General features: G+C 38.6%; 1 protein-coding gene across 7 annotated transcripts in view; it reads right to left on the bottom strand.

Moving 5' to 3' along the window:
- Positions 1 to 1061: 1061 nt before the first annotated feature.
- The window catches only part of PAPOLA (poly(A) polymerase alpha), a 61920-nt gene continuing 40602 nt past the window's right edge, over positions 1062 to 22379 (bottom strand). For 2 of the 7 annotated variants that reach the window (XM_042990490.1, XM_042990488.1), the window contains exons 16-22: positions 20069 to 20190; positions 15680 to 15822; positions 12235 to 12335; positions 11782 to 12002; positions 7898 to 7960; positions 5742 to 5816; positions 1062 to 3696 (exon numbers count right to left, since the gene is read on the bottom strand). In XM_042990490.1, the coding sequence (XP_042846424.1) occupies positions 3601 to 3696; positions 5742 to 5816; positions 7898 to 7960; positions 11782 to 12002; positions 12235 to 12335; positions 15680 to 15822; positions 20069 to 20190 (821 nt within the window). In that variant the 3' untranslated portion in view covers positions 1062 to 3600. The remainder of the gene's footprint in view (positions 3697 to 5741; positions 5817 to 7897; positions 7961 to 11781; positions 12003 to 12234; positions 12336 to 15679; positions 15823 to 20068; positions 20191 to 22379) is intronic. The other 5 variants (XM_042990489.1, XM_042990493.1, XM_042990491.1 and 2 more) reach the window with 5 other exon arrangements.

Here is a 22379-nt window from a genome sequence, read left to right as displayed (position 1 = left end):
ACCTCAGGTACCAAGTTCAGGTCTAAGTGAAGACAGCCTCCATTTGTGATTCTGGTTTGAAGAAAAACTACCAGGAAAGGAGTAAGGTGGAGAATTTGAAACAAAACACGCAATTCAGGCTAAAAGCAACTAACTTTCCCTGTGCTGTTCTTTTATTAGAATCAAAATAGGCAGAAATCTATCCACAATTCAATGCCTTTTTAGAGAAACCGTTTCTGTTTTTGGGCAAATGCATTTAAGTGCACAGGCAGTTAGTACTCCCAGGGCTCGGTCTCCAAGCTTGTGTATATTAATGATTTACCCTTTCGTACACCCATTGCTACTTCGAGCTGCTGATCACTTTTTGCCACCTTGACTGCAGCCAGAACTAATGCTACGCAGAGAGCTCCAAAACATTTTTGTGTGTGGAGAAAAACACAGAGGTGTTAATTAGAAAAATACAAACTTTATTCCAGAATATACCCAGAGCCACAAAACACACAACTTTCAAGTATTCTGCTAATTCAGCAAGATGCACGAAAAGCCCAAAGACCACGTAGGTGACCAAAGTCAGAAAGTGTGATATTCAGTCCCATGTTTAAGTGTCTGTCTAGGTAGAAGAAGTCCGGCAAGTTCAGGTCTGTAGGTGTGAACAACGGAGTCAAGGATAATTTTTACAATATTTTCCCTTTTACTGAACAGCCCCGGAAGCTTAATAAGAAGTCATCCCGTGTTGCAGTCGTAAATTGTTATACACACACATAAGATGTATAGATGTATACAATAAAGGTATAAGGATTTGGCATTTCAGGAACGAAATACACACAAACGCGTGTCCGGGAGAACAACGGCTTTTACCTCGGGAGGTCCGCCCCTCCCCTAGAAGCACTTAAGATGGCCACACTCAAGAGCGGGCCACTACAAACATACGAAGCAGTTCCCTCTTACCCCACGACTTTAGTATGCAACGTTGAGCATTGGGGGCGGTTAAGAGAAGCAGTATCTGGTTGGGGTTTAGTAAAATGAGAAACAGGAGATCTCAGCTGGTTGTGGTCTAGAATCCTCAACTCACTGAAAAACAACAGCGCCACCTGCTGACACGAGAGACAGAGGACCAATCGCATGGAACACCAACAGCTTTGGAAAAGAAACGCATCAGCAGTACACGGTCCACACGACTGAGACAAATATGCAGAAGAGGTATAGTGTCTACGTACACAAATACTGTAGCCAGAGGGGCAGCTGAGAGTGAATTAATGGTAACTATATTCACATTTTCCTCCTTATAATGATCATGTATATGAAAAATACCGATTATATAAGGTACCGATCATTACTAGACTGCCACTGCTAAGCATACGTTAACAAGAAGCAAATCCTTTGTCAAGGTAACCTAAGTAAACTCCTTTGCCAATCTTCGCTGACAGCCGTCCCATAAAGTTGTAAGTATAACCAATGTATCGCTGAAAAAACAAAAGAAATCAAGTCAGTCCGAAGAAACCAGCCAACTGTGGGATTGTGCTGTTTTTTTTTTTATTGTGTTTTCAATGGAGAAATACATCATCTGTTTACAAAATAGCTCTTGAAAAATACAAGGAGTACAGATACTATAAAACAAAGCAAACTCCAGTCATGAGACACTACATACATCATGCGAAAGCAACAGTCTGATCTCCAGGTTATGAAAACTAGAATTAAAAAGTCACTACACAGAAAAGGTCCAAGTTTCCAGCTTGGCAAAACTTGGGTGCAGTTACATGAAACGTTTAATAAACTGAATTGTTTTCCCCCGATGTGTAAACAAAATGACAAGACTAAATCTGTGCCTGGCAATTTCAGTCTAACTCTGAAGCTACACAAAACACACAGACACCTTGTACACTTCACCTGTTAGCATGACCATCTTTTTTTTTTTTTTTTTTTTTCCTTAGGTGGCGGGAGGAAGGGCAAGGTGACTGTGCGGAGCGAAGATGTGGGAAGCGGAAACACGGTCTACTAGACGTTATAAGGTACGGTGAAAAGAAAGCCTCCATTAATGCATAGCCTAAGGGGAAAGACTACACTCCAACTTTGGAAAATTAATTTGGAAGGATAGGGGAAGAGTTTAAGTAACTGCAGTTTAACATGAAAAATGCACATGTGATAGAATGGAGCACAATGGAAGATTCATAAAACATGCTCATCAGAAAAATCTGTTAGGTTTGCTTTGTCCAGATTAAGAAAAGTGTAACTAAGTTTATCAACATCTGGCATCCCTCGTACTTCGTGAAGACGGATATTCTGCTGCTTAATTATGAGGATTTGTTTTCTTTAAAGAAAGGAGTTCCTAATCTACTGATCGGATGAGACAAAATGAAAAAGGAGTAGAGGGCTGACTAGATGCCAAGTGCTTGCTAGAAATGATTTTTAAAATGTTTCTACATGTAAAATTTACTGACAAATTTCGGTCAACCATTTAAAAATAAAAATTAGTTTAAAATTCTTGGAGAAAATGCCTTTTTGCCCACATGTCTAAAATTGAAAATCAACTTCACTACAGAGAAGAGTTCCGTGGAGTGTACAAAATTCCGCATACTCAGAGATCAAATGGCCTTCCGAGACAGGTCGTCACAGTCCACGGGCGTGACTTCTAGTCACCCTCAAGTCTCAGCCACGGGACCAAAATTTAGTGTTCTGTGCCATGTGGCCACAGGATCATTGGTTTCACATCATGGCTTAAGAAAATACTGGCATTTTGTTTTTTATGAAATCAAGTTCTACCTTACTGCGTACAAGCAGAAAGGGAAAAGAAAAGGGGCGGGGAGCAAAAAGCTTTGTTTCAAAGACAAACAGGTTGAAGGCAAAAGAAACGTGGAGCTTTAACAAGCTCAAAGAAACACAGTCGCTGGCTGATCGCTGATTTGTATGCACTCTGAACAATTCTATAAATAAAACCAATATATCATTTCTTAATCATGACCCCATCAAAACCAACTATTTCCTAATTATTCTCTCCATGTCAAATATATACCCTAGGATTGACATTTCATTTGTAAGGGTTCGAGCTCCCGCACAGGGACTGAACGAGATGTACTCTTACCCTTTCCCTCAAGTAGAACAGGATACCGCTGCACGACAGTATCCAGTTTGCAGACTGATGGTAAAGGAAAGTTTTCAGGAAAAAAACGAAAATCCATCAAGCCGAAAATCTAAAATTAGTTCTCCTTTCTAATAAAAAAATTACATAAAAGTGCATCATCGAACAAGGAATTCTTATGCCAGTTTGTATTGCAAATTTTCCAAACAATGCATCAAACATAAACCCGATCCAGATGTCAATTATGGATACAAATATAGCTTGAGGTGTTTTTTTTTCTTTGTTTTAAAGGCAGTAATTTTTTTAATTTTTTGAAATCGTTAATGCAACTGTTGCTAACACAATAATAACAGTACTCCTGGCTTCACATACTAACCTGGACTCTTCCGATCAAGTGCTGATTAGCCCAGTAAGGGAGGCCACAAAAAAAAACCTAAATCCATTTTCAGTCATGTCTAGTCTTGTACCCTCCATTCTCCTTTTTTAGCATTTGAAGACAACAGGTTGAGTTGGCAGATATTGTTTATGGACCCCTGAGGTTGTTTTTACCGATTCAATCTCAGTTTTATTGAATTCTTGATAACAGGAATAGGATTTGCAGGGAGAGCAGGGATATCAGAAAGGTCTGTACTGGATGTTTTCTGAGAACGAAAGCAAAGAACACAACATTGTTCAAAGCACTGTAACTTAAAAACGAGATTTACTTTCCACTGCTTTACTTTCTAAGAAATGGATGGGACCTTACCATAGACGTATTAAAAATTTTAAGAAAAACAAAAATGAGGTGCAAATAAACACGACTATTACTGTGAAATGATTTGCTCCACACTTGTAGAAATTTTCAAATAATAAAGGAGGCATATTTTAGCAACACACAGAAAACTCCTAAGTAATTTAAAACACAGATTTATAAACACGCTGCTCTAAGGATGACCTGTCATATAGTTATTCAATTCACGTTGCACTATATTTACTCGAAACAGCACTAAGAGCTGTAGCATTAACTGGTATTGGAGCACCCCCATGTGGGAGAACACTTAAAATTCACCTTCTACACAGGAGCAGCAGTTACCGGTCAATTTATCATTTTCTGACCGTACAAATTGTAAAAATCGATACAGCTGAGCCAGAATTTAATTCCTCTAAATTTTAGCAAAGTTCCATGTCAAAAAAGGACTAAATCACAAGCCTCTGTTAACATTCAAAAACAGAGATAAATTTTTAAGTGTTTTATTATGGGAAATTCCAGGCATCCACACAAGCAGAGCACGTTGGCTGATGAATCCCCACTTGGCCGTTACCTTCGCCGGCGGCCCAACGACAGCCAACCACCCCTCTCTCACCTTCACCCCCAGCTTACTTGGAAGCAGATCCCAGAGATCCTAACATGTTGTCTGTATTTCAAGTTTATCTCAAAGCAGTAAGGACTCTTTGTTACACACAGCTACGACATTATAATCCTCTCCCCAGAAACACAGACACCGCTGCTATTACCAAATAAAGGGATGTACTTCCTTGTCATCTACATAATCACTCTTTTTATAACTGGGTGTTTTCTCTCTCAATGGCTCTAGGAATGCTTACATTAGAATATAAGTTTTACTCCCTCATAAATATACCCAAAAAGGCAAACACCCACGAGTACTGACCACAATAGGGATGAACTTATTAGTAAGGCAAAAGTATGAGAACCGTTCTCCAGAGTAGTGCGGCAGAGGCCAAAAGCCATGCAATCGCATCCCAGGAATTCACGACTGCTGAACAGCTTTGTCCACGTATCAATACCGGGCACATTTCCTAATGCTGTTTTAGTTACTTCCTCCACCCCGAATTTTTATTAGATAAAAGTTATGGAAATAAAAGACATTCCAGAAAGTGAACACGACGGTTCTCTCTTTAGAGGCTATGAGGGCTGATGGTCAGCAAAAACACATTTTAACATTATCACGTTAAAATAACCCTGAACCTTACAAAGCAGCGAAATACCACTGCCTCAGCTCAGCAGCTTTGCTGTGAGCAACACCGACCTCCCGAGGGTCACCAGCTCAATGTGCACGTAAAGAAAATATTTACTTCGTGTCAGAGTGTGACCTAGACGTTGAAGTAGAATCAATCTGAACAATTGTTTCACAAACAAATGAAGGTTCCCAAATCACTATTTAAAAAAAGATTCCAGGTGCCTACTGTATGCAAGGGACTGCCACAGAGAGAATTTCTAGGACAAATGAAAAAATAATTTTAAAGAATTATGGGTTACATTAAATTAATAATTGAAAATCAGAAGTAAAATGTGAGACAGAAACACATTTTAAAAATAAAAAAAAATTAAAAAAAAAAACTTATCAACCTCACAAAAAGATCCACAAAGAATGGTTTTTGGTTCTACCATAATTTAAAATTCACTCTGACCTATAAAGAAAACCTCTGTAAGAATACTGCATCTTGTGACTACTGAGGATTTAAATGATTTGCGGTATCAAATAATATACTCAGGGAGGAGTCGGCATCTGGACAGTGCAAAGAACGGTCCCCTTAAATCCAATGTTCTAGCTTTATACTACGATACAAGTAGTTACTGTCACAAAGATAATTTTAAGGGTCTTTGGCATATGCTCATTTTAGTTCATTATACCCCACTAATCTTAACAACATTTATAAAACTCTCCTTGCTTTTTGCACTTAGTACCTGAGAGGCCAACAGAGAAGCCGCTGTCTGAATAGTTTCTGATTGAGTTGTACTTGTCTCTGTATCAAGTTGTTCCTGTGAGACAAAGAGGACGGGGGAGGAAAGAGACTTAAAAAAGAATAAAAGAACATAACTGGGTTTGGTGGCTAATAAAGAAGACAAATTGGAAGACAAGAGGGTCAAGAGAAAGATGGGACTACATCACAAACTCATCTAGCAAGCCTCACCGTAGGCTCTTTCATCATCTCAGATACACATAAACTTCTACTTGCCTACTTAAATTCTATAGGCATGGTCAAAATCTCTCATGACTTTCCAACTACCTCCAACTTGGACATCTGAAGAAAATAATCACTAAAGATGCACACAGGCACATTAAGAAATGTTGCCCAGACAGTAATTAACACGATACAAACCCAAGCTCTTAGCTATGTGAAAAAAACCCAGTTACTATTATTAAATAAAATTACCCAAAAGGACAAAAACTGCTCCCACACCTTTAATTAAAAGTAAAAAAAAGTCCCTGAAACATTTCTCTCTCTCTCTCTTTTTTTTTTTTGGTTTCTCCTCCCCTCAATAATCAATGCACTGATCTACTCTGTTATCAGAAAAGACAGGGCGAACCATGTCATTCCTCTGAACTTTTTTAAAGGTGTGCACAAAGCAAAATAATACATACACACAAAGATGAAAATAAACATAAACATTTGAATTTCTACAAAACAACATATACAAAAAAACAATGAAATGGCAATTTTCTCTTACGAAACAGAAAGGGGTAAACAGGGTGTAGGTAACAGAAATGGAAGAGGTGCAGGCTTTCTGAAGGACAAACTGGCAAAATGTTATCAAGTCTTAAAAGTAAGTGTATGATCTGCCTCAGCAATTCCTTTCGTTAATTTATTCTAATAAACATAAACGGATGCCAGGTATTTGGCTACAGTCAATAGGACAATAGAAAAGAGCAACTTTTTTTTTAAAACAGAAACAATCGCTAAAAATAGGGAACTGGGGGCGCCTGGGTGGCTCAGTCGGTGAAGCGTCCGACTTCGGCTCAGGTCATGATCTCACGGTTCGTGGGTTCGAGCCCCGCGTCAGGCTCTGTGCTGACAGCTCAGAGCCTGGAGCCTGTTTCAGATTCTGTGTCTCCTTCTCTCTGTGACCCTCCCCCGTTCATGCTCTGTCTCTCTCTGTCTCAAAAATAAATAAACATTAAAAAAAAAAAAAAAAATTTAAAAATAGGGAACTGGTTGAATAAAATATAGTAATGGCCTTGAGACAGCATTCTAAATCGCCGTTAATATTTTGTGAATTATGTAATCACAGGAACAGTTTCTCCTGGTTTACAGAGTAAAGGTTGGAAGGTAGAAGGCACTGGCACGTATGCCCAAATAAATTCTATAAAGACATCAAAAGAACACACGCTAAAATATCAATTATGGGAATAATTTGGGGAAAGTATTTCCAAATTTTCTACAATGCAAGGAAAAAGTTAAAAGCCTTCAGTACATTCCAATTTCAAAAAAAAAAAGACGTTCGAAGTCTAACGTGGCTTGGCTAAACCACTCTCTCTCACCTCATCTACCTCGCCTCAAGCCCCACGCACCCCAGAAGGCTCAGGCCAAAACGTTCTGCCAAAGACATTCTCTAAACGCACACACCCCAATCGTGAAATGACCTTCTCACTTCTCGTCATGCCCCCAATCCTATATACCCTTCAAGAACCGCCTCAAACACTTCATACATGGTCCTTCTACGAAGCCTCTTGCCCAGCGTTCCTGCCCTCCTGCCCTCACCACGCCTGCAGCCTCCATTACTTTGATCTCCTCTGGTAATGTGATTAGTTGCATCTACCTCCTATCTTCTCTGCTTGATTACAAGTTCTTTTAAAGGTACCGAACATGTCTCACTCGTCCCGCCGTTCCACTCAGGGTCCACCCAGATTACTGGGCCTTCAGTAAGGAGCTCACACATTTGAGAAATTCAATTTCAGCACTATAAATTAACATTCAAAAGGGACAAACACTTCTCTAAAAACAATACTGCAAACAACCTAAAGCCTACAGAACAAAAGACAGTACAATATTCTAGAGACATTTTTAGCACATCTTCTGTACTCTTAATCGTGTATGTATTCCAAGGCTAAATTAATATACCTTTGTTTCTGTTTTATCATGTCCACTCAAAGCAAGACAGTTAGCATCTTCGCTTGTTTCATCCTGTTTTTGAAAAAAAAAGCTTTATTCTCTAAAATGAAAAATTTAGATTACTTGCCAATCAATGCTTTAATTGATAAAAAAAAATTAATTTTTTAAAATTCAAGTAAATTATAAATTATAAAATAAATTATAAAATAATTTAACCTGTAAGATCAATTATGGCCTTAAAATAGATTACTCGCTCACTTGAAAAAAAATTTTAATGTAACATATTTAATTTGGCTTCAGTATCTTCCAAACTTAAAAAGAATATGAAGAAAACTGTTACTGTTGATCAATACCACCTAAGTACATTCCCCAAAACCACGAGTTTCAGAAAATATTTTTTGTAAGGAAGAGAAAAAAAAGAGTTCTTTGATCAAATAATTTACAAACTTGAACACTATCACACCACCTCCGCCCCCTTTTTAGGAGATTCACGCATATATTGGCACATAAAAGATTCTGAGAAGTTCAAGAAGGAATACCTCTTTAGCTTTCCCAAACTTAATTAACCACACAATCCCCCTGGCTTAGTAAAACTTATTAACATCCTGAAGAAGAGTGCTCTCTTCTGATCTTAATTTTTTAATTTATTATAATTCTATTCAAAACCAACTCGTTTTTGGTAAAGGAGGGAAAGGAGGAGTCAAAAGTTACTGTACTTTCCCGTTCCTGCAGTCACTTGCAATTAATGTCACTTTCTTAAGAAAAACTATCTTTTAACACTAACTTCTCTGCTATGTATTTACTGGCCGAACTTTTAATTTTAAATGTGGCTTTAAAACAAGACATAGAAACCACGGAGTTTCTATGAGTGGGAGAGATTTAACAACAATATAAACCAATTCCAATAAGGACCTTATCTGCATCCTGCAAACATTACAAACTTAAAGAACAGTAATGTGTCACAACTGGGCAAATTTCAACACTGACTGGATATGTTAACACTTCAGAATTATTGCTAATATTGGCAACTATACTGGTGTGTGTGTGTGTGTGTGTGTGTGTGTGTGTGTGTGCGCGCGCGCGCACATACAAATACACGCACACGTGTGGTAATAATATACTGTAGTTGTGTTTTTAGAAGTCTTGACCTTTACTATACACAGAAATATTTCTGGCTGAAATGATATGCCTGGGATTTGCTTCATAACAATGGGAAAGGAATCAGATGTGTGGATGAAGAGGGCTGGCCATGAGGTGCTCAACTGCTGAAGCTAAGTGATATAAACAGGAGTGTTCACTGTAATTTTGTTCATGTTTGAAATTTTCCGTAAGTTTAAAAATACATATATAGCATCACTGAACCATATAATCTGGGTCAAACATTTTTCTATTTTTATCTTACCTTCCATTCTTACCATTTATATGTATTTGTAAAGCCTTTGCATATGATGTAAATTAAGCAGACGTAAACTCCCTGACAATTCCTGAAACCCTCCCGTCTCAATGCATGTTAGTATATTATTAAGACCTGTGGTTTCTTTCTGGTTTGCTAAAATTTCTAATATCAAGTACTCACTAACAGAGCATAAAACACCCGGTTTAGGAGAGCTTCAAAATTAGTATATTCATAACAGTCCTCTGCTTTAGCACCATGAGACTTAGCCCTGGGTTCTAATCCCAACTCTGACTTTAATTAGCTTTATAAACGGAAAAGCCACTGAAACTCAAGTTCCTCTTCCAGGAAATGAGATCAGTCTAGGAGATAACCTAAGATCTCTTTTATATTGTAAAATTGTTTTTGTTAGTCAACTCCATGGAGTTTCCATAAGCAAAACCTAGACTGTGAGAAAACCTAAGAAAACAAAACAAAAACAAAAACAAAAAACTGCAAGGAAAAAAGGGAGGGAAATCTGTATTTTAAAGAATACTTAAGGGACATCATTCAATAGCTACACAGAGATCTTACTTAGCTCCAGACTGGAACAAATAAAGACTTTTAAAGAAAAAAAAAAAAAATCAATGATGATGCAATCAGGGGCATGTGAGCACTGACTAGATATACGGTATTAATGAATTTCATTTTTCTAAGCGGGTTAGGTTTATTTTGTTTAAGCTGTTTTTTGTAATCCTTACCTTTTAGAGGACTTTAAAAATACTACTGAAATGACATGATGTCTGGGTTTTGAATCTAAATAACCCAAGTACAAAGGGAAATGGAAAAGGATGAAGAATTAAGGGTATAGGAACTGGCAGAGTCCCTTATACCTGAAGCCACATAATGGGTACACGAAATGATTCTCTTGTGTGTGTATTTAGAATTTTCCATACTAAGTGTGATAATTCTATATTCCTACTGCCTCTCTAACTAGACAGGAAACATGAGTGTTTTCTACCAAGGTGAGTGCAAACCGAGGTACAAACACTGTGCCAAGACACAGGGAGTCAGAGCTCTCAGGGAGCCATTAAAAGAATTAAGCCATTAACAGTAAGGGCACAGAATGAGCAGGCATCTAGAGTTACGCTTAATATACTTTACTAAGATAAAAAGAAATATGAATTCTGAAATGCTCTGCCAACTGCAAACAAGCACCACCAGACAGAATGTGGAGCGACCAGAACTGGCACGTTTTCAGGTTGCTGCACGACAGTCCTGGAGCACTCGGGCTTTCCTGAAAAGATTCCAGGGCCTAACCCCCGGAATCTCTGATTCGGGGTATCTGGAGGCCTCCATAAAATCTCTACCAGGAGGGGGGGGGAAACGCTGAAAAATTCTGATGTACAACCAACACTGAAAATCACTGCCTTAAGAAGTAACTACGCAGATGGGTTTTCAGAATGCGTGTTGTAAGACAGGATATAATATGTTCACTCTTCATTTAGCATCGTTAGGGTGACAAAAGTCATCACATTATTCATATTTACTTAATAACGACTATTTCAAAAAGAAAAAAAAAACAAAAACCTAAAACAAAAGGTTTCAGAGTAAGCTGGGGAATAGAACACTTACAAATTAGAGACAATCATTTTTCACTAGTACAGATTAAAACATTCCCTTGAGAAAATCCAGATTCCCCCCTCCCCCCCCACTCCTCCTTCTAAAGAAACTTCGGTGAAATGAGTAAACTCCTAAGTAACAACTTATCAGCCAAAAGTCACAATGAAATTGGGAGTTTCTGGGGTGTCACCTCTGGGGCACTGAGGACTGTCTCGCTAATAGCAAAACAACACGAGAGTGACTCCAGGGAGCAACAAAATTGTGTAACAAGGCTACTTACTTCTATTTCATATTTTCAGACCCACACCAAAACAATGTGCACTTCGATGGTTTTCCTAAACGGAGACCCTGACAAGGTAAAGTGGCCACTTATAAAAAAATGAGAGCACTGCTAGAAAATTTCCTGAAGGTTGGAGGAAGCAGTCATCCAAGGTCTCAAAGTTAATCGGACTTGGCAACTTTTGGTTACTCATTCACTAAGAATTCCCTGAAAACCTCTCAAATTTAGTAACCCTATAATCCCGAGTACAGTGTAAGAATCTCCGAAACCCATTTCAATCACAGAACTGTGTCCAAAGGCGCTATCGAAGGATCAGCGCACATAAAAGATAGAGTTACAAGAGAATAATAAATTAGGATGACTGACGTGGAAGCCCATGCTACACTGTATTATGGACGAGACAAGCTACTTGTAAATGAGAGGCACGGCTTTATGGAAGAGGCTGTCACTGGGAGGAGTAGGAAGGGTGAAGAGAGACTATGGCCCTAAAGTGCTACGTAAAGATTTTCTAAAGCATTCTTCCTTGCTGCTTCTCAATTTGGGCTCACAAAGATTTTCTTCCACTGGATTTTAAAATACGCAGGCTGGTATTCCCATGGCTAACTAATATATAGATACCTCTTCTGTTTTGGTTTTCTTGGGGCTCTCTTCTTTATGAGGTGAGGATGTCCTCTTGACTCCTACTATAGGATTAGGTATTTTTGTTGCTGCATTTCCTGAAGGTCTAGGTGGTGGGTTTACCAGACGTGTTGAGGAAACAACTCTGGAGACCGTAGGCTTTGGTGGTGGTGAAATGGCTGGCTGTGTGGCAGTTTGAGGAATGCTTTCACTCGATGTACCTAAGAAGGTCAAGTACATGAACACACAAAAATTACAATAAATCATATTAACAGCAAGTTACAAGTAAAGCTTTATTTAGGTCTCTGAATTTTACTTCACTGATTATTATACGACAGTGTCAAACAACTGAATTCAGGCAACTTAATCAACAAATAAAGCCATCTTGCAAAACGAAGGATAAAACCAAATACAGTGTAAATATTCTCAAGCCTGTCAACCCCATCACCTTACCCCCTGAGCTTTCACTGGAATTTACTTGTGGCACAGAAACTTCAGTAGCCTGTATGTTGGTCACAGATGCTGCTGTTACAGCTGGAGCAGGACTGTTTCTGCTAAAAGAAAGAAAGAAAAGAAAGAAAAGAAAGGAAAGAAAGAAAGAAAGAAAAGAAACAAAACAGTGAAATATAAAATTCCATAACAAAATTTAATATGCGAAGTTGTTTTCTAAAGGAAATGATTCTTTAGTTTTACTTCTACATATACATCAGTAACTGATTTTGATAAAATGTAGCCAACAACCAAAAGCACACAGACGTTCTAGAGCAGTGCTGTCCCACAGAACTCTTAGAGCTGTGCTGTCCATTATGGTAGTCACTGTTCACATGTAGCTACTCTGCACTTGAAATATGGCTGGCAAAACAAGGAATAATTTTATATGATTTTAATAAATTTAAATCTCTACTTGTGGCTAGTGACTAGCATATTAGATAGGACAGTTCTTTTTTTAATGTTTATTTTTGAGAGAGACAGAGAGAGAGAGCGCGAGAGCGAGAGTGGGGGAGGGGCAGAGAGAGGAGACACAGAATCTGAAGCAGGCTCCGGGCCCCAAGCTGCCAGCACAAAACCTGACACGGGCTCACACTTAGCAAACTTCGGGATCATGACCTGAGCCGAAGTCGGACCCTTAATCAACTAAGCCACCCAGGTGCCCCTAGACAGGGTAGTTTTAAACAACAACAACAACAACAACAACAACAACAACAACAACAAAAACAACCTGATTGTATCTGATTTGGGGAAACAGACTTAACTGATGTGGGGTATAAGAAAACTCTGTCAAACGCTATAAATAAGAAATAAGAAATTTCTTATTTACCTTTCTACAAAGGTAGAAACTCTGTAGTTTCTGCCTACAAAATCTAAGGGTTCATAACACCCTAAAAGACCACCCAGTGACCCAGATACACAACAAAGGCTTTCAAAGCCATCCCTCCTCTTCTAGGTTCTGGATCCCACTGCCTCCTGTCATCTCAGCAAACTCAAACCCTTCATCCTTTACTTTCCTATCTCTTCAACTTTTCTGTCTCAAATCAATCCTATCGTAGTTAAATAATCTCATTTTAATTACTTCCCCCCTCCCCACCCCCCCCGAAGAAAAACCAAAGCACAAAGTCCTCTGTAAAGACTGTCACTCTCTCTGCCAACTGTGGAACAATGACGCCAGGACAAGGCGGCAACACAAAAGGACTTTGTGTTTCAGTGCCTACATGACATTCAGGTGCAACCAGAGCAGTCAGCTCACTAAAGCTCTGGAGAGTTCACCGGTACAGGGAAGCCCAGACATCAACAAGCACAGGGGTTCCCCGTCCCCCCTCCCCCCACCGAGGAAGACGACAAGGACACAGGACTGTGGAGTGGGCACACACATCTAGTGTCTTAAACAGAAAGGGACAGCTGGCCAGAGAAGCACCACAGATGCAGGAGAAACCCAGAAATAGCTAGCAAAATGGCTAGTGTATAATAAATACTCCAAGTTTGCTAAGCAAATATACAATTATAAACTTAAAATCCAGAAGTTACTTACAGAAGATTACTATTATGTAAGAAACTAATACTAAAACTTCTGAAGTTACTTAGTATGTATGCCTATTTACATACATGTGCACAAACTCAAAGTACAAAAGCTTCTATACAAACCCCAAACCTCTTATTAAAATGTCTGCTTCTTTGTGGCAGAGGGAGGGGGGGGGGCGGGGAAGAACACTCAAACTTAAGAAAAAAAAAATCCCTGGAAATTAAGACTCTACAAATGGGGAAGTGCTTTTAAAACGACAAGATTTAGAATCCATGTTCGTGCCTGAAGTCTTCAGACTGTGCACAATTAGCCTAAAAACACAGCACGCATTCAAAGGCCAAGAGAAGAAAAGTGACCCTATCTGACTGCACGCCTACATCTCCCCTACTGCATATTTGTCCAAAGAATCATCCTAACCTCCACCTCTGCCATTGGTTCTATTTTAACTAGCAATCCGATATTTAAAACTGCTTCTTAAAATACGAAATATGAAATATAACACGCATTCACAAAACTGCTCAAGTTTTAAGTATCAACTCATTAATTAACAAAATGATCGGCACAACTAAAAATATTAGCAGCACCTGAGAAGTCTACCATAAACAGCTCACTTCGAAGATACCCTAGTTATTAAAACAAACAAAAAAAGACTCTGCAAGCATATACCGTAAGAATTTACAGAAGTAAAAATAAATATGGCTTTTTGTGTTCTAATTTTTGCCACCATAGCCATGTCTTTCTTTCGTAAGAAAAGTATTTAGGGGTGCATGGGTGGCTCAGTTGGTTGAGCACCAGACTCTTGATTTCAGCTCAGGTCATGATCTCACAGTTAGTGGGATCAAGTCCTGTGCTGGGCTCTGTGCTCACAGAGCACAGCCTGCTTGAGATTCTCTCTCTCTCTCTCTCTCTCTCTCTCTCTCTCTCTCTCTCTCTGCCCCTCTCCCACTTCTATATAAAAAAAAAGTTTCCTGTAACTAAAACCAGCCCACAGAGATCTTCACCTCCTTCAGGAGACCCCTAATATTTTCATAGATATGTTCTCCTGCTGCACATATAGAAGCAGCTCCAGGACAGAAAGGTGGTTTTCTCTCTCTTGTCCATTCTCCTTAGCACACCACACAGTTCACTGAAGGTTAGCAGATATCTCAATACAGCTCTTTCTGGATTAAGTTGGGATTACATCCCACTAAAGCCATCATAAATTGAAAATATCTTAAGTCGAAAATCTATTTAATACACATAACCAACTACCAAACGTCATAGCTTAGCCTAGCCTACCTTAAACATGCTCGGGACACTTACGTTAGCCTGTAATTGGACAAAACCACCTAACACAAAGCCTACTTTATAATAAAGTGCTGAATATCTCTTGTAATTTACTGAATACTGTACCAAAGGGAAAACGGAATGGTTGCATGGGTGCAGAATGGCTGTCTGGGTACCGGCCGTTGACCCTGTGACTCAGGGCTCTCTGCTGGTGACAGGCATCGGGGACTATCGTACACAGTATGTTGCTAGTCCCAGAAAGGGTCAAAATTCAAAACGCGACGCATGGTGTTTCCTGACTTTGTCCTGATTTTGCACCATTATAAAGTCAAAAAATGTCGAACCACGAAAGTCAGGAACTATCTGTGTCGGAAACTTGAGGGATAACGACGCTAACATTCATTCATATCTGAATGAAGACATACCTGTTCCAAAAACGGAATACAAGTACGACACAACAGGACAAAAATAATTACTTCCTCCCCAAAATAAGTTTAATTGCTGTTTTTAAAAAAGTCAGAAGATGGAGAAAAATAAACAGATGACTTTAACGAGAGAATCCATCAAATGTGTTTAGTCAACAGCCACTCCACTTCATCCCCTCGTCTGCCTTACCCCTGAGAGCTGCCAGAACTGTTCAATGGACTGGTCTTCATAGCACTAGTAGGTGAAGGCACAGACATGCTGTTGTCACTGTCCATAGACAAGTCGAGGCTGCTGTCATTGAGAGGTGTCAATCTGACACCTTCCGTCGAATGCTGCAATTAATAAAATTAAATATTTTTAATTTTACTTTAAATTAAATATTAGATAAATTAAATATTTGAAATATATTTCAAATGTATCTTTATTTTAGCCAGATCTCTGAAACACCAACATCTTTTACTCTGATAAATGATTTCTATTAGAAAGTACAAAGGAATGAGGTCCGGAAAAACCAGAAGTGTCATGCTGACTTATAAGGCAAACATTTGGGAGACGTACACTTGCTGGCTTCCAAGAGGCCTCGGACCACAAGACAGTTCCTCCACGGGAGAAAACAGGAGAAACGGTGCAAAACTAAACGTACACGCTGTCCTTAAGACACGCTGCGCACTAAAAAGCACTCTCGTGTGGAAACAGATGGACCTTAAATCAGAGGACTATGAATATACACAGACACACAGACATGTGTATTAGGAAAACAGTCTTAATGATAAACACAATACTAGCAACGAGGATCTCTGGTTATTGGGTTTATGAGCAATTTTTAAATCAATTTTTAATTATTCTGAAATGAATATAAAATCGTGTAATTTCAAAAAAGTTATCAACTAAGTACAGTGTAGCGCCACTTCTAAACATTTGTAAATAAATGAGCTTCTCTCAAAGCAAGAAGTTCTGGTGCTCTGACCGCCAACTTAGAATTTTAACATGACACATCCACTAGTATAAATTTTCCTGTGAAAATAAATTTTGTGAAAGTGAAACCTAATATCCACATGTAAATCCTAATGCTAGTCTTGCTTCTCAAAAATCAAAGCACTCAAAAAGGTTATTTAATATAGGAAAGCCCAAATAAAACTTAAACTATGAATGGTTCTATGGGATGAAAGTTGATTTCTAAACAACGTAGGTTTCTCTTTCTACAATCAATAGTATTGCAATATCAAATTGAGTTTCTTCAGCTTCTTTTTTTTTCCAGAATACTTTTTAACCTTGGTGCTCATTTACCTACAGGAACATTTTATTAAATTGTTTTTCCTTTCCTTCTTTTTTAAAAAGGTATTATTTATTTATTTTGAGAGAACACGGGCAAGCAGGACAGGGACAGAGCGAGAGACAGACAGAAAAATCTATGAGCTATTAGCACAGAGCCTGATGCAGGGCTTGAGCTCACAAACCATGAGACCATGACCTGAGCCAAACTCAACAGTCGGATGCTTAACAGACTGTGCCACCCAAGGCGCCCTCTACAGAAACATTTTAATGGAAAGGATTGCACTGTTGACAAAAACCCATACCCCATTTACGTGTATGTGCATATGTGCGTGTGCTCTCTAGTTACTGATCAAACGGGGAAGATGAGATTTGGCAGAAGGGAGAGGAAGAGAAAGTAATGCCACTTGTTCACGTAGTCAGTTGCGTTGTGAAACAAATCTTCTAGTGAACATCTTTCCTACACAAAAATGCTACCAATTTCACTCTCCACCAAAGATTTGTACAGGAAGAAAATTACACTCAATTCTACAGTTACTTGCCTGACCAGGTGATCAAAATACCTATGAGACAACAGGCCACTGCTGAGGATGATCTGTGAACGTGGAGGTTTTAACTGGTTGGTCTGAACACAAAACGGCTGCTCTGCTGCTCTGCTTTGCCTCTGTGTCTATACCAAATTTGGCAAGAGACTTCAATGCCAAGAAATCATAAAGATTCTATAGAAACTTTCCAATAAAAGATAAAGACAGAACATACTAAAGAGAGAAACCTAGGTTCAAGTCATGTTGCTAACTCTACAACCTTGGGCAAGTTTTTTAGCCACTCTGTTTCTCCTATAAAAGACATACTTGTAGACTGTTGTAGTATTCAATACAGAAAAACACTTGTACAGTGCTTTGCAAATAGCAGTTTATAAAAGGATGGTATTAATAAGAGTCTAAAAGAAACGCTTCATGGATCTAGATTTCTAGATACTTCTAAAAACAAGAAAATACTATTTTACCAGTGGCTAGAAATAATCCAAATGATGTCAAATCAAGGACAGATATAAGCATACCATAGCTATACAAAGAAATACTAAGCAGCCACATAGTATTTGTAATGTAATGTAATCTGGATACATAATAAGCACCCAAAGAGGAGGTCACAAAAGGCAAGTATCACCAAAAACCTTTTAAAAATACATATGTATAGGTTACATATGTGCACTGAAAGGTCTATATAGAAATAAAACTGAAATGCTGAAGAGTAGCTGTTACTGGGTGATAAGATTATAGTTAAGCTTTATTTGATAAATACAATGTCTGGACTAAATAATAAATTTCTGATCATTCATAAGTCTTTTCAAATTCCACATGATTATGTGTAAGTAGATAAAACTTGAAGAAGTAGAAAAAAATTTACTTAAACTATACTTTAGTTGCTCCAAATATCAATGTAGGAGGGTTTTTTGTTTTTTGTTTTTTGTTTTTAAAGTAGGCTTCATGCCCAGCCCGGAGCCCAACATGGGCCTGAACCTATTACGATACTAACAGCAAGACCTGAGCTGAGATCAAGAGTCCGACACTCAACGAACTGAGCCACCCAGGCACCCCTAGATAGGAATTTTAATTTAAAAGGTAATCTGAACCAAGGGTCCTGGAAAATCTAATTACCTCAGTTATAAATAGCTGTTTTAATGGATGTAAGTGTTAAGGAACAACAATCTATTTATATTCACATTCACTTCTGAAAATGCGTAAAATGTTTACATATTTTTACATGCAGTAAATACATATTTAAGTGCAGTTGTTTTAACTCATTAATAACACCAAGGGACAATTAGAAGACAAATGTCTGACTTGACACTTTAGTTTAAAAATAAAATTATTCACTGGTAAACTTTATGTATGCTTTATAACAATTAAACAAATAAAATGGCTTGAAATAACAGCAGTACATTTTATCACTTTCTAGATATTACTTAGTTAACTCATAAAATAGCATCAGGTTGAGAAGAGAATGACAAGCCGTATAAAGGCTTTACTGTGGTAAGCCATTTTAAAAATGGAAATGCCTTTTACACCTGCATTTTAGACCAAAATAAAAAGGCAAGTAAGTACCTCTGCCCCCAAAGTTATGATGATAACAACAGAAACAAGTATGAGCACTATGTGCCAAGCACAGAGTACCTATAATATCCTTACAAAATACCTAACGAGGTAGATAAAAATATTATCTCCATTTTAGAGAAAAAGCGAATCAAGAACATGATGTTTGTTCCAGAATTGGCCCGAGTCTCACAGCTAGGAGGCCGTGAAACCTGAAATCGAGCCAGCTGACCCACAAAGTCTCGTCCTTGGCTCAGATGCTTGTACCATAATAAACGCTATGCTCTAAGACAAAAACCTTATGATGCTGAAGCCCTTTGTGTGTTAGCTTCGTCCTCTGTCCCAGCCCCAGCCCCAGATGACCAACCATCACCCTGAAAAGTGGTGGCCATCGTTCTCTAACAGACTTTTCTTTCCTATTCTCTCAAAAAATATGTCATTTTACATTTTTAAACTTGCAAACTTTAGATAAAATTATTAAATAGTACATATTCATCTGCATCTTTCTAACTAAACATATTAATATCATACAGCTCTAGTCCAATTATTTTCACGGCAGTGTGTTAAGTATTCTGTTACAGAAATAAGCCGTCTATTTTTGAAATCATATAACGTTAAAAATCTAATTGTCATCTCTGCACTAAAATTCTAATATATTCTCTAGAAGTCCAAACGAGAAAAACACAGCTATAAGTTATTCAACAGGAAGCACGATTCCCAGAACAATAAACTACAAAACATTAATTCTGGTCAGCTCTGCTTGTGATTTTCATACTCCACAACTTAATTTTTAAGCAATATACATATATAATTCTTAACAAAATAAAGCCATTTTTATAACAAGCCACAGAATTTACTTGATCCACAATTTACCTAATTTGTCTACTTTTTAAAGGAAAAGAAATCAGGTACTGATATAGGTGGGATAGTAAATGGACAGTAGAAAATTCTGAAAAGAGAATATACGTTTATATCAAATAAGGGTAAAGAAGCATCTCCATGTCTGTGTGAGGTCTGAATCAAGTACATGCAAGAAACTTGACCGGAAGCAAGGTTTCACATAATGGAGCTGCTCCCTAGAACAGATTTTTCACCTGCTGTGATCTACTTCATGTGTGTGACTTACTGAGTCTAAACGCTGAGTAACTGATAGGCTGAATACAGTAAAAACATTATGTCAGTAACGCTTTTGTTAAGTACTTGCTAAATTTACCTTTTTCTTTTTCTGAAGAACATGATTAGGTAGTAGTTGATGGAGTTGCTTTCTTTTTACATGCATTGCAGCAATTTTCATGTCCACCTCAAACATCTTGCTGTTTATTGCTTGCCTATAAACTACACAATTAGGAAATTGTTACAAGAAATAGCAACATTTTAATAAAGGCAGTTAAACTCACCCAGCAGAAGCTATTCTAAGTAGGGATCTTCTTCTACCAATACTGTACATAAAACTTCAAAACCATCAGGCAAAAAAATGATCTGACAAATTCCATTGCCTGAGCAAACTCTATCACCACAAGGTGTATATAATGAATAAAAGCACAAAGTATACTAATTCTTCCAGTGCAATAACTCTTCAAATAATTTTATTTTTATGTTTATTTTTAAAATTTTTTTAATGTTTATTTATTTTTGAGAGAGCGAGAGAGCGAGCGAGCGCACAACAGAGTGGGAGCAGGGGAGGGGCAGAGAGAGAGGGAGACACAGAATCCAAAACAGGCTCCAGGTTCTGAGCTGTCAGCACAGCGCCCGACACGGGACTCGAACCCACGAACCACAAGATCACGACCTGAGCCAAAGTCAGATGCTTAACCGACTGAGCCACCCAGGCGCCCCTATGTTTGTTTATTTTTGAGAGAGAGTGAGTGCATGAGTGGGGGAGGGGCCGAGAGAGAGGGAGACACGGAATCCGAAGCAGGCTCCAGGCTCTGAGCTGTCAGCACAGAGCCTGATGCGGGGCTGGAACCCACGAGCCACGAGATCGTGACCTGAGCCGAAATCGGACGCTTAACAGACTGAGCCACCCAGGTGCCCCTTAAAATAGTAACTTTAAAGAGTAACTCTAAGAAACAGCAGAACTGGACAAAAGGAGTTTCTAAAACCCATACCCTTTTGTGCTACCAGTATAATTTACAACTCTAGCCCAATTATGTAACAAATGTAGCAAAAGTCAAGCTTATTAACTACACCTAAACACACCGTTTCAAGAATCTGCAGAAAAAAAGACTTTAAGTAGCAACATGTTCTGTTATAGAAATAACTGAATAGAGGTCACAGGAACAAAAACAAGATGCTACAAATAAATTAATCCACCTAAGTTCCAGAGAATCCCAAAATGGAAAAATCAATTCACTCAGTCATACAACGAGTATTTACTGAGCACCTACACTGTATCACACTGTTCTGGACATGGGGGACATAGAAAAGAGTTAAGAGACCAAAAGAACTTTATGGAGTCTACATTCTCATCGTGACAATACAATAAATAGGAAAAAAAGCAAGTAACAAATATTTCGTATCAGATGATGGTAGTGCTACAGAGGGAAACTGAGTAGAGAAGACGAGGAGAGAAGCTGGGCCTGGAAAGTGAGAGGACATGAGCCTGGAAACCTAAGTGAAAGTAAAGAAGTAACGGGCGGAACAGCATTCATTCCAGGAAGAGCTAATGTCAAGGACTCACTTTGGGAATGTCTGAGGAACCACAAAAAGGCCACTGGAGGGAAGGAAAAGTAAAGGAAAAGTGAAAGTCCTTTAACAGCAGTTCTAAAATCCCCAAAGCGCCCAACACAGAAGTTTTTCCTAAAATGGGCATCAGAAGTCACGTGGCAACAACACACCCTGATCTAAACTACCAACGGGTGGCTATTTGGTCTCTACCTTTGCTTACTTAATGCAAATACCGAACAGTTCCCTGCAGAAATGTTCCTGTCTCGGACTACCAAATACCAGGCATCGTCCAGTCCCCACTAGGAATCTTACTTACTAACTTGATTACCTTCCTGGCCCTGAGATATATGGATAAAGGATTCTGAACTTACAACAGGAAACGAGGCCAGAGACATAGTGAGAAGGCCAGATCAGGTAAAAGCTTGCAAACCACAGAAAGGAAGGCCTGAGACTTTTATTCCAAATTAGACGGGTAGCCATTATAGGTTTTAAGCTGGTGAGACATGATCTGGCTTAGTATCATTTTGGACGCTGACTGAAAATAGCTATTATTCTATTAATAGCTGGGCGAGGTCAGGCCGGGGAAACTGTAGTAACGGCAGTAATACAACAGAGCAATGACAAAGGGCCTGGACTGATGTGACGGCAACAGAGATAGCAATTAGTAGCAGGAATCTCAATGAATACTACAAGTAGAGGCAAAAGGATTTTTTAATGCATCAGTATCAAGTATGAGAAAAACAGGAGCCCAGGAGGACTTCAAGATTTCTAGCTTGCACAAATACAGGGATATAGTTGCCAATACCTGAGATTAAAAAGATCTGAAGAGAAGGTGGAAGAGACTGGAAGTTAAGAAT

Source organism: Panthera tigris, chromosome B3 (assembly GCF_018350195.1).
Source record: "Panthera tigris isolate Pti1 chromosome B3, P.tigris_Pti1_mat1.1, whole genome shotgun sequence".
NCBI lineage: Eukaryota > Metazoa > Chordata > Mammalia > Carnivora > Felidae > Panthera > Panthera tigris.
Note: the sequence above shows the minus strand (reverse complement) of the source record. Positions and strands in the feature narration are given on the sequence as shown.